At 45.2% G+C, this 13,060-nt stretch overlaps 1 protein-coding gene across 3 annotated transcripts; it reads right to left on the bottom strand.

The window, feature by feature from the left end:
• Positions 1-300: 300 nt before the first annotated feature.
• On the bottom strand, positions 301-10,934 carry mpz (myelin protein zero). Of its 3 annotated transcripts, none has more exons than XM_036518712.1 (6): positions 10,833-10,934; positions 8,493-8,656; positions 7,482-7,695; positions 7,274-7,403; positions 6,291-6,339; positions 301-3,300 (listed from the first exon to the last, which is right to left on the bottom strand). In XM_036518712.1, exons 1-6 carry the CDS (start codon positions 10,876-10,878, stop codon positions 3,208-3,210), a joined length of 696 nt encoding a protein of 231 aa, XP_036374605.1. In that variant the 5' UTR covers positions 10,879-10,934; the 3' UTR covers positions 301-3,207. The 3 variants fall into 3 exon arrangements, with proteins under 3 accessions (XP_036374605.1, XP_036374607.1, XP_036374606.1); XM_036518714.1 differs by having other exon boundaries at positions 301-2,326; XM_036518713.1 differs by having other exon boundaries at positions 3,299-3,372.
• Positions 10,935-13,060: the final 2,126 nt, after the last annotated feature.

Raw genomic sequence — 13,060 nt, 5'->3', positions numbered from 1 at the left:
CCCTGCCCCACCCTGCCGCCCCATTCTACCCCCCTGCCCCACCCTGCCAGCCCATTCTACCCCCCTGCCCCACCCTGCCGCCCCATTCTACCCCCCTGCCCCACCCTGCCGCCCCATTCTACCCCGCTGCCCCACCCTGCCGCCCCATTCTACCCCGCTGCCCCACCCTGCCGCCCCCAACCTCCACTGTAGTTCTTCAAGGGAAGTTTTTCAAACAAACACATCTCAGATCAATGAGCGCTCTACTCACATGATTTTCAGTTCATTTGGGTTTATTTCATATTTATTTTACAACCAAGTTGAGTGTGTGCTTTTATTTGTGATTTATTTTCTTTATACAACACATTTCATACAACAAAATTGGTTGGTACATTTCAATTGTTAGAATAAAAATGAATGTAAAAATGTAGACTGTTAATGGGTATTTACTGCAAAGAATATATAAATGTTACCTCAAAATCAGATCCAATACAGAACACAAAGCAATCACAACACAAAGTCTGCAAGACATTTCAATGTGTTTTCTCAAACATCAGGAATCCTGGACTGTGGACAAATCTCTATCCTACACAGGCACTGTGCGAACCCACAGTGGCTAACACTGCAACAGCACCTGGGAGATGCTGGAGTCTACTGCACAGAGCAGAGCTACAGCTCAGAAACTATAACTGCGTTAGATGTTCACACCAAAACCACTTTGAGTGGGTGACAGTGTCTGCTGAGAGAAACCTTTGGACAGAGAAGACCCTTTCAGCGATGTTTTATGTGTACTTGGGCTACATTATGAATGAAAATGTTTTCTCTAAGAGTTCCTTCCTTTGCTCAGAGTGCAACCAGGAAGAATAGCACCCCCATCAGCCTGCAGCAGGAAGCACACCCTGTCACCCACTCACACCTATCTGTTCTCAAAACTGTCCACTGGATTCTTACATCTCTGAGTCATAAAAAGGACAGAAATATCATTAAATATCAAGAAATACCCTTACATTTCTGCCTCTCTAAAACACGTATTCCATAATTTATACACATGTAAAATGTCTGTTTGGCATTACATGCATTGTTTATGATGACAGGGATGGACTACACACACAGACACACACACACACACACACACCTACACACACACACATGCACACAGGCACACACAGGCACACACACATACACACGCCTGTGTGACCAGCAGAGAGCTAGATGAATTAGAGATTCTGTTTTGTATCTTTAAGGTAATGAAGAGGGTTTAGCCTGCCTGTGGGGTGAGGCTGCTATGTGTTTCTACCAGCAAAAATGGGGTGTAGGTGCAGGCAGGAGGGAGAGCAGGAAGAGGAAGAGGACACTGAGCCCGGGCCAGTCGGGGGCTGAGCACAGGAAGCGAAGAGAGGGAAGTGTCACTCTGGCAGTGTGTAGAGAGCAGGTATTACACTCCGTGTCCTTACAGAGATCACTGACGGACATCAGCCAGCGTGTGGTGTACAGATTAAATCCATAACACGTTTCTTTTATTTCACTCAGATATTTCACTTGATTTGGTTCAGTATTGACTTCATTTTGTGGCTATCAGTCACTGAACACAAAGCAATGAACAAGCTTAGAGGGGAAACCTCTTCTCTTTGGCTACACTGTTGCTCCTGGTGGTACCAGCCATTAAACATACCCTGACCTTCACTGCCAGTGCTCCCAGCACCCTGATTAGCTGAAACATTTAGGGCTGAAATCACTAAGTTAAGTGTCAGTTTTCCCTCCCTCTACAGAAAGAGGCAGAGTCTGTTAATGTCCCTCAGTGAGCTGGTGAGGTGTTCCAGCTGAATTACAGAAAACCCATTTTTCTATTTCAAAGCTTTCTGAGTTGAAGAGGACACAGGTTTGACCATTTTCCACCTCACATTTCATGATATCTGCATCTGAAAGAGCAGGCTGGTATTTCAGTGTGGAAATGCAAGCGTGAGTGTATGCATCTCATCTGCTCTAGTGTACAGTCTCTCATGCAGGGTGTTTCTGGGGCTGCTGAGCTCCATGGAGCTACAGCGTGAGCACAGCACTGACAGGAATTTGGCAAACTGCCTCTCAGAGTTTAATCCCAGTTCTGTCTGCCGGAAGGGGTCTGCAGTGAGGAGGAGTTTCTTGCGGAGAGGCGGGGCTTCTGTTTGGAAAGTGGCGACTCACCAAGCGCAGACACTGAGGTGGGTGGGGCTGGTGGGGTGGGGGCGGAGCTGGAGTGACATGTGGTTATAACAGCAGTGGGCGGGGCTAGGTGTCGTGGGGCGGGGCTGGGGGGAGCTGGAGCAGCCCGGTGCAGTCAGAGCTTGGGAAAAAAAGAGTCTCAAAAAATCTACGAGAGACAGAGAGAAAGAAAGAGGGAAAGAGAGATGACGAGGAGAGTCAAGGTCTGAAGCTTCCAAGACGCTTTAATATTTCATTGGCATGGAAAAGAAGAAATTTTGCCTGTGGTAAAAAAAGAAAATACATGCGTGTTTTGTGAGGTGAGAGTTCACACATCCACAGGTGAGCAGGTGATACTGTTGCTACAGAGCTGATGCTCACACAGACTGAACTTACAATTTCAGTTCTAATTATGTTTTATATTGATATCAATATGAAACTATTTTGTGTGGGTAGAATACCTTTGACCAGCACTTTGGAAAATGAACAAATTATTTTAAATGTATTTTACACTACTATATTTATATTGTGAGCTTAATTAGTGTTTTTACCTTCTAATAGAATTATTTCTTTTATTGTCAAGTATTTATCTTAAATAAAATTATTAACTTTGTTGTCAGGTATTTATCATAAAATAGACTGATTTATTTTATTGTCAGGTGAAGAATGATTAGGCTGGGTTTCTGAGCTAAGAGTGGGAAGCTCTGGTCCAGACTACCCTGGAGTCGAGTCAGACACCTCCAGAATAAGCACACATTGCTTCATCGGTGTGTTCCTGCCCTCTATCCTCTCTCCCTCCTTTCCTCTTTCTCTCCTTTATTTGGGGGCCAGTTTGCTTGCTAGCTGGGATAGAAAGCTGGGTGATTTGGGCATGGTGCCCTCTCCCTCCTTCTCTCCCTTGGTCAGCTCAAGTTCAATAGTCATCAGCACCCTCCCTGGTTTGGGTGACCCCCCCTCCTGCTCCCCCCCTGCTGCCTGTCTCTGTCTCTGGGTTTTGGGCTTGGCTGTGTGGGGTTTGTCCTGGTTCTCTAGCTCTCTGCTCCCCGAATCCTATTTCTTATCCTTGCGAGACTCCTGCTTCTTCTTTTCGGAAGCGGAGGCCTTCAGCTTGGACTGGTCCAGGGCAGCGTAGAGCACCGGGCCCTAGGACAGGGGGGGGAGACGGGGAGAGTCACATTAGGAGGGAAGGAAAGAAAAGGGCGAAGCTCTCCAGCGCTGTGGGGAAAAAACAGGCAGTCAGTCAGACACAGCAACACACCTGAGCCTCGCCCATCACATCTCTACATTTACGAAATTAAAAGGTGAAGAGAAACTACGTTTACTGCACCGAGGGCAGCACGGTGTGTACCTGAGCACCACAGCCTGAGAGACGATGCGTCGGAGGCATCTGCACAGTGTCAAATATAGCACTGTTGTGCATGTGAGTTTGTATCTATATATGATTTACACTTTTGAATATAAAGGAAATTCATATTTTCCTACAGTTTAATTGTTTGGGTTTTTAGATTAATAGTGTGTTTATTTAAAAATTGCTGTCGCAATACTGTATCTGTGTCATCATGTCAATAAAGCTTGTTTGAATTTGAATTTAAGTTAGAGGGAAAGAGGAACAGGGTTGAGATCTGGAGAGAGAGACAGAGAGGGAGATAGAGAGAGAGAGAGAGAGAGGGAGAGAGGAAGAGAGAGAGGGAGAGAGAGAGAGAGAGAGAGGGAGAGGGAGAGGGAGAGGGAGAGGGAGAGGGGGAGGGAGGGGGAGAGAGAGAGGGAGAGAGGGGGAGGGAGAGAGAGAGAGAGAGGGAGAGAGAGAGAGAGAAATGGGGTGAAAGGAAGAGAGAGAGAGAGAGACAGAGAGAGGGAGGGGGAGAGAGAGAGAGAGAGAGAGAGAGAGAGAAATGGGGTGAAAAGAAGAGAGAGAGAGAGAGAGAGAGAGAGAGAGAGAGAGAGGGCCTTTCTGATGTAGAGAAGCTATACACATCCTGGGACAGGAAGTTAAACTGTGATTAAATAGACAGTTCAGTTGGATCCTCCCATCTGAAGTTAAGACAACAGTCTAGTTTTGTGTATTTCAACAGATTGTCAGTCATAACGGTATGCTAAATAACAGTGAAAATGTGCATGATGTTTGTTGTTCCAGATAAGGCTGCCAGATAAGAAAATAAATTTGAATTGAATGTTAAATAACTGCAGGAAGAGAATTTTGTGGAAACATGTCTGTATTGCACATAACATGTGTTTGGTAAGGTAAGGTAACTTCATCAGCTAGCCACAGTTTGTAAAAGCAATGTGTCCAAGTACTCAAACACTGCCAGTTTGTCTGAGGTGTGATAATTATTGTTGTTACAGTTACCATGACATCATTCCAATAGAGAAGCCCTGCAAGTTAATGAGGAAAAGGAAGGAAGAGGAAGGTTGCGGAGTAGCTGGAAGGAGACAGGAAGTGAACATAAAAGAATCCCACAGAGGAGAGAGAGGAAGGTTTGCTGGGACAGAGAGATGTGCTGGAAGAGATTTATATTTATTGGGAGAGAGTGAGATTTGCAGAGAGTAAGAGAGGCTTGCTGGGGTGAACATTGCTTTAGCGTAAAGAGTTCTTCTGGATGTATGCATGTTTACAAGGGAAACTGCTCTGTGAGTCCACCAGTGAATTATGGGTAATTATTCTGCATTCAGCTGAGACCTGCTGTGGAGAGAGGATTTCAGAGGGTCCTGAGGAGAGACAGAGACAGGAAGTAAGAGGGAGAGGAATAAGGAGAAAGAGATGGTAGGATGACAGAGGGAGAGAGAGGACAAAATAAGAGGGTTTAGTCCGGTGAAATACTGAGGTAGATACAACACAACATACTAAGCCTGACCTCTGACCTCTCACCCATAGAACAAACCCACTGAACCAGCCATGTGCCCTTCATACTGCAACATTATATATATGTATGCATGTATGTATAGATCTATATCTGTATGCAGCACCCATCCCTGCAGCTGCACTGAGCCACACTCATTTCATTTGACCTGAGTTTTCATCTACATGAATAAACTGGAATAAAGAAATTAAAACAATAGTAAGATATACTGATACTAATATACATATACCAATACTAATAATATATTATCAAGATCTAGAGGTTATTATTATTTTTAAATTTGCATTTTACAGCTAAATACACTGGAGGTACAATAGAATTTTTTTAATCAATTAATTGATTGAATTAAGGACAGTGTTATTTCATTTAGTCGGATGTGTTTGTGATTCAGAGTATGTGTAAGCTTACTGGGACACACTTCAATGCAACAGGCACACCCATACCTGGCTATAAGGGATTTTACAGACAGGTATCATCTGACATTCACTTGCTCTTGAATTTAAATGAGTTAGGTGCAGCGTTTCAAGACAACTGAAGATTTTCAGATATTCCAAGCCTGAGATTCATCATAATAAAATCATGTGAGAGTTATTTACTGTTATTTTTTGTAGCTCCACGTTCAGGTTGTGATTGCTGTTTTTCATCAAAAGCTGAAGTGGGGGAACTGTGGAAAGTTTGGCGCTAATCATGACACGCAGGTAAGCCACACTGGAGTCCGAGCTGTGTCTTTACTGTGACACTGTCTCAATACTGCAACGCTGTGTCATTACTGTGACACTCTCATTCCTGCAACACTGTGTCTTTACTGTGACACTGTCTCAATACTGCAACGCTGTGTCATTACTGTGACACTCTCATTTCTGCAACACTGTGTCATTACTGGGATGCTGTGTCACTAGCTGCCTGAGAGTCCAGAGCAGCAGAAAGTAAGTGTCTGAGTAGGGTGGTTTATGGCTGCCAGGGTTCCTCAGCTCCTGCCCTTTAGATGTTGTGTGTGTAGTTTAAATGCTGTGTGTAGTTTAGATGCTGCGTATTTATACGTGGCTGTGTGTAGTTTAGATGTGTGCAGTTACATGTGGCTGTGTGTGTAGTTTAGGTGTGTATAGCTGTGTATCTGAGTTGTGTGCAGTCGTGCTCAGATGATTGTAATTGTCTGCAGTTGGCTCAGATGTGTGTAAATATGTGTAGCTGTGTGCAGTGTATTTGCGTGTTATTAAGTGTGTGTACTGTAATTGTGTGTAATTACGTGTGTGTAGTGTAATTGCAAGGACTCACCTGTCTCTGCTGTGAGCCTTCTTTACCTTTACCTTTCTTCCCATGTTTGCTGAAAATACATCAGGAAGATGGTGACAATGAGAACATCTGCCACCCTGTGGCCAATAGGAGCTACTGCAACAGCTTCACAATGAATCCCTGGAGTTTCAGAGGCAGACTGAGTTTTTAATGTGCCTTTCTGATTTATATAATACAAGCTGAACATACATGCCCTTATTTAAGAAGCTTCAGCTTCAAGGAGCAAATCAACAGAAGCTCCAGTTAATCAATGTAAGTAAGACAGGTACACACAGGTAAGGGGGGCAGTGAGACAGGTACACACAGGAAAGGGGGGGCAGTGAGACAGGTACACACAGGTAAGGGGGGCAGTGAGACAGGTACACACAGGTAAGGGGGGCAGTGAGACAGGTACACACAGGTAAGGGGGGCAGTGAGACAGGTACATACAGATAAGGGGGGGCAGTGAGACAGGTACACACAGGTAAGGGGGGCAGTGAGACAGGTACACACAGGTAAGGGGGGCAGTGAGACAGGTACATACAGATAAGGGGGGCAGTGAGACAGGTACACACAGGTAAGGGGGGGCAGTGAGACAGGTACATACAGATAAGGGGGGGCAGTGAGACAGGTACACACAGGTAAGGGGGGCAGTGAGACAGGTACACACAGGTAAGGGGGGCAGTGAGACAGGTACATACAGATAAGGGGGGCAGTGAGACAGGTACACACAGGTAAGGGGGGGCAGTGAGACAGGTACACACAGGTAAGGGGGGCAGTGAGACAGGTACACACAGGAAAGGGGGGGCAGTGAGACAGGTACACACAGGAAAGGGGGGGCAGTGAGACAGGTACACACAGGAAAGGGGGGGCAGTGAGACAGGTACACACAGGTAAGGGGGGGCAGTGAGACAGGTACACACAGGAAAGGGGGGGCAGTGAGACAGGTACACACAGGTAAGGGGGGCAGTGAGACAGGTACATACCTGACACTGAGGCTGAAGACTCGACGGGCCACCAGGAACCTCATTAGATAGTAAATGACCACAATGAGCACGAGCAGCCCCAGCACGGCGCCGATGATGGCACCGGTGATCACGCCAGCCTGGATGGGCACTGAGGGAAACAGCACTCTCAGCAGGAGGCACTATGCCATTGCAATAGCGACCAGCCTGGGAACAGTCATACTCTTACCTTTCTCAAAGACCAGCAGGCGCACGCTGGAGGGCCGGCCCACGATGTCCGGGGGGTTCTTTGCATCACAGGTGAAGGTTCCATTGTCACTGTAGTCCAGATTCTTAATCAGGATGGATCCATCACGGCGCTGTGGATTCCCCACGAACTCCAGCCGGTCGCGGAATGGGCCCTTATTATCCACATAGGGGACTCCTCCCGTGTAGTGGAATATCTGTGAGAGAGACACTTTCACTGCCTGTGTAAAATATCTATGACAGAGACACTTTCACTGCCCGTATAGAATATCTGTGAGGGAGGCACTTTCACTGCCCGTGTAGAATATATCTGTGAGGGAGGCACTTTCACTGCCTGTGTAGAATATATCTGTGAGGGAGGCACTTTCACTGCCCGTGTAGAATTTCTGTGAGGGAGCACTTTCACTGCCTGTGTAGAATATATCTGTGAGGGAGGCACTTTCACTGCCCGTGTAGAATTTCTGTGAGGGAGGCACTTTCACTGCCTGTGTAAAATATCTATGACAGAGACACTTTCACTGCCCGTGTAGAATATCTGTGAGGGAGGACACTTTCACTGCCTGTGTAGAACATCTGTGAGGGAGGCACTTTCACTGCCCGTGTAGAATATCTGTGTGGGGAAAAAGTGGAATATCTGATCTGTGGAAGGAGGGGAAGAATCACTGTCTCATTTTGTTTCATCCATTTTACAGTTGGTTCAGATCAATTTTATCTATTGAAATAGTCTAATTCCTTTGGCAGTATTTCGTATTGTGTCACACAAATAAACGCTACCAGGGGATTGAAAGAGAGAAATAAGCAGAGAGAGAGGGAGAGAGAGGATATAATAAGTTTGTAAAGATGAGGAAGCAGGAGTTAGAAAGAGAGAGAGAGATAAAGAGAGGGAGAGAGGGAAAGGGAAAGGGAGAGAGAGAGAGAGAGAAAGGGGATGTAACTGGTTATGAAGAGGAAGGGAGGGTGAAGAGGAGTATGTTGGAGAGGAAGTGGTATGTACAGATATGCTGTCCCGGGAGCCGTCCGGCCGGTAGCTCCAGGAGAAGGTCACATCCTCTGAGGTCCAGCGCCAGGAGAAGAAGGAGCAGGACAGTCTGACATCAGAGCCCACGAGGGCGTGTCGCTCCCAGCCAGTGTAGATCACAATCGCCTGGGACTGAGGAGCTAAAAAGCAACGCCACACAGAATACAGAATGAACAGCTCGTACTGAACACTGCATTCAGTCTGCTCTGGCTCTACAACCAATACGAAAAATACAGACAAGGATCATAACAATGTCTGTGACAGTTAACTTTGTCAATTTACATAACTCTAACTGGAAAACAAAACTGAAAACTTAAACTGAACTGTTATTGAACAGATGTTATGACGACATTACATTACAGCTAACACATTTTGCATACAGGACTCCGTTACTGTCATCATTACTCAGATTAATTCAGCCTAAATGTTTTTTATTAAGCAGGAACCGTGTACCAAAGCATATAGACTTCTTACAAAACTACAACAGATATGAAAAAAACAATACAAATACAATACAAAATGGCCTCTAAACTATGTGACGCTATTGAGGGCCACCACTGTTAAAAGCCACCTGCTAGTGCTATCTGAAGTCACGAGGTACGTGCTAAAATTTAAAACATGGGTTTATTCTGTCTTTCATAACATATAAATTGCAAAGTTAAAAATAGAAATGATTGATCTGTGAGGCCCATTAGAAGCAATGCCTGCACTCTACACTACACTGTAATAACAATATGATACATCAACAGTATAGCAACACTGCAAAGCAGTAATTACAGTTACATGTTTTAGCAACTTCAGACAAAGTAAAATAATAACAATAGATTATTTTTACTGAAAAATAATAGAGTAATTTGTGGAATTCATCATGTAAAATTATATTACTAACAATAAAACTTGTCAGGTTCATTACAATTAGCTCTCCAGCCACAATCAATCCCTTTATGGATTATGAATACTACTGTACTTTACATGCCATACTACTGAACGTTACATACATCACAGTCATTTAGCAGACACTCTTATCCAGAGTGACTTATCCATCTATAGCTGGATATTAACACTGCTGCTACTTTACCACAGTACTGATCTTTACTATACCGAACCACTGATCTCCAGCAGTAACCAGTGCTGTACCAATGTACACATATTAAGGTGGTAAGACTGTATCAAAGCCATTCTTCTATTACAATGTTTATAAGTCAACTGACAGTCTTAGCAACATTGCAATACCACTTTAGTCAATAAAGAAACAGCCACATATTTTGTAACTATAGTAACCCAGTTCTGTGTGAATAATATTAACAGACACAGAAAGACCGAGCAAACAGGAATCTGCTGAATATTCATCAAAAGGAAAACGTTAAAGCAGTAGTGCTGTGTGTTCCACACAAACCCCTGTGCCTGCAACACGCTGTCAGCATGGCTTTGTAATGCTTTATAAACCGTAACATTGGCAGTGAAACTGTGCCATGAATTACTCAATACTGTACGAGAGAAACTTGCCCGAATATATTTTTGTGTAGCAATGCACACGCTTGTGTGTAAGTAAGTGTCTTTCCTGGTGCTGCCGTTGGTGGTAAATATTTTGTGATGTTTTTATTGCTATTTTACTGTGTATGTGACCCGTGTTTTCTTCTGTTTTCATGTCAGTGTCATATATAAGAGATGCATGTGAGGAAATTTTGAACAGACCTGAACACGCTATATATGTTAGTGTACAGTGATGAGCTATATGGAGCAGGCTGACTGCTCAGACACTTATACAGAAACACACTATATTGAGTAATATTAACCATAAAATATTTTTTTATATTTCGTACATACTCAGGAAGTAATCTGCAGACATTAATAATAATACAATGACCGGCATGGCATAATACTGTAATAAGCATGTTGTAGTGTATCCGCTCTACAACATCACCTGGGTTATTAACACATTCATCATTAATGACTCATAATATCACACTCACACATACAGCAAAAGCTAAACATGTTCAGTCTGTTCTCAGAGGCTTTGGTCTCCATGCTGTGTGAGTTCTGCTCCATCAGAAGCTCATACTTACAGCAGACAGCTGCCAAACCGCCAAACACAAACCAGCATTTTCCCAATCTTCAGTTTGACATTACAGCAGTATATATTAAGACTATATTTATGGTTTTGTGATTGTAAGAGAATATTTTAATTGCATTCCTTTATGATTTTCTTTGCATTCCAAAAAAGGCTGCACATTCCAGAAGCTCCCTGATTTTTGAAATGTTCTGCATTTAGGCTCTTTTCTCAGGTTTAAAAGAATGAGTTGAGACCAGCCTTACCGATTCCTATAAGGGCCACGGACGCCAGCGCCACAAACAGCAACATGTTTGATTCTTCAGCTGCTGGAGAGCAAGACGGAGGCCCCCTGCAGAAGAAGAGAGGAGACCCGACTTTCGGGCAGCACTCCTCCGTCTGGCTGTTTATACCTGGCCCCACCCTCTCTCTCTCCACCCATCCTCCTCTCCCTCTCTCTCCACCCACCCTCCTCTCACACGCTTTCTTCAAAAGGACAGATAATTCCCCAAATCTCGGTCAGGACAAAAGAGAGAGAAAGGCAGTGATTGTAGGAAACGGGAGAATGTACAGTTATTGACCGCTTCAAAGCGGTCACATGCTGTCAACATGCTTTGGTAAGTCATATTGTATGATGAAGCAGCATCACACAGAGCTTATAATTTCATCTTTTGCATAACAGTGACGGTGATTCTGTCATGTGCAAGTGCTGCCATTTCAAAAGTGTGAAGTAGTAAGACTGAAGGTAGACTGTAGAGACCGAGGGCCGACCGCATGCCGTGACCACACTGCAGATATGACGGTCTCTGGGGGAGGGGCTCCATCCTGGACGGGGGTCAACTGGCCCCTCCCCCCGAAACAAAGGGCCCGTCTCTTCCCTCTTTCCTCCTTCGCTGCAGATTCCTGTCGTTTGCCGATGTCTCTCTCGTAAACAATGGAGAGAGGGGTGCGGGGTGTGACTGGTGTCCCCTGCTCAATGCTTCTTTCTCTCTCTCTCCAGCATGGACACAATGCCTTTCTTTCTCCCTCCTTCTCCCAGTCTCTCCCACTCCCTTCATTCCTGCTGCTCTGAGACGGAGAGAGGGATGAAAGAGGGATAGAAGGAAGGCAGATATAAATAGAAGGGTTGAGATGAGGACAAGATGCACCAGAGATCCTGCATGCTGACCTCACACTGTAAACACCCTCATCTTCATCACTATTATTAATAATAATAAAGATCATAATCCTGGCAGGGGGTCCCTCTGCTCTAGCAAGGTAAGAACAGAGGCAGAGATTACAGATCAAAGCTGAGCTGCAGGAGATTCACATGGTCCCTACATCCCCACATGGTCCGTGCAATCCCAGAACATGGATCCTACATCACACCCCTGCGATCCCAGAACATGGTCCCTACATCACACCCCTGCGATCCCAGAACATGGTCCCTACATCACACCCCTGCGATCCCAGAACATGGATCCTACATCACACCCCTGCGATCCCAGAACATGGATCCTACATCACACCCGTGGCTGGAGATACATACATCTGCATTCATAGGCTGAAATGTACAGCTCAGGTATCACCACCACTGAAACGAGTCCAAACTGCGAGTGATGTCAAACCACATCACTTTGTCACAGACCAATCAGATCTCTCCTCCAATGCATTCATCCAACCGAGGCGGAGATCAGCTTCTGGTTAGACTGCACTTTGAAGTATTTTAATGGAGAAACTGCTATTAATGAGTATCAAACCTAAAGGTTAACGGTGTGGGCACTGTGTGCAACGCTGAACCTACTGCCTGCAAGTACAGTGGAAAAAGTTACTAATAACCATCCACAGGAGGGGCACTGTTTAATGATCACCTCAGGCTGGGACATGCTGTTAAAATGCAGATTCTTCTACATACAGAATTACAGACGGAAAGACGAGGGCTTCAGACGAAGTCAGAATGGAAGACTCCGAGGCTGCATTAGGTCATCTTTCTGAAAGAGAGACTGCCCTTTCAACTGCCTATGTCTCTCTGGTGATTTGGCATAAGCCCTGCTTATGATTACCAGTGTTAGCCATTTTTAATGTGCGGTAGCATCACACGCAGCTGCAGAAGGCCTGGGCCGGGCTACAGGGGCAGGGGTACGGCTGCTGAAGGTGCAGAGAGGCGCTGGGTTTGCGGGGGGTTCGAGCGGACAATGGGCCGGCCTGTTCCCCTCTGCTATCTGCAGCACAGAGATGTCACAGAGACCCAGACAAAGGGAAGCAGGGAGAAGGACAGCAAGCACATTGTCAGGAGCTGACAGAGGGCCATTGTGTCCAAAACAGAGCATAGGAGGGGGAGACAAAGAGGGGAAAAATAAAGAGGTGAAGAGTTGGTCAAAAGCAAAACCGAAAATAGTTCCTGTTAGGTCAAAAATAGTTTTAGGGCCTGCAGTATCTGCACCATAGAAACCTGCAAGGTGGAACACTTGGGCCTAAACTCAGAACGAAGCACGGATAACCCCTCTGCACACCT

This window comes from Megalops cyprinoides, chromosome 24, assembly GCF_013368585.1.
Source record: "Megalops cyprinoides isolate fMegCyp1 chromosome 24, fMegCyp1.pri, whole genome shotgun sequence".
Taxonomy (NCBI): domain Eukaryota; kingdom Metazoa; phylum Chordata; class Actinopteri; order Elopiformes; family Megalopidae; genus Megalops; species Megalops cyprinoides.
This window is presented reverse-complemented; position numbering and strand designations above follow the sequence as displayed.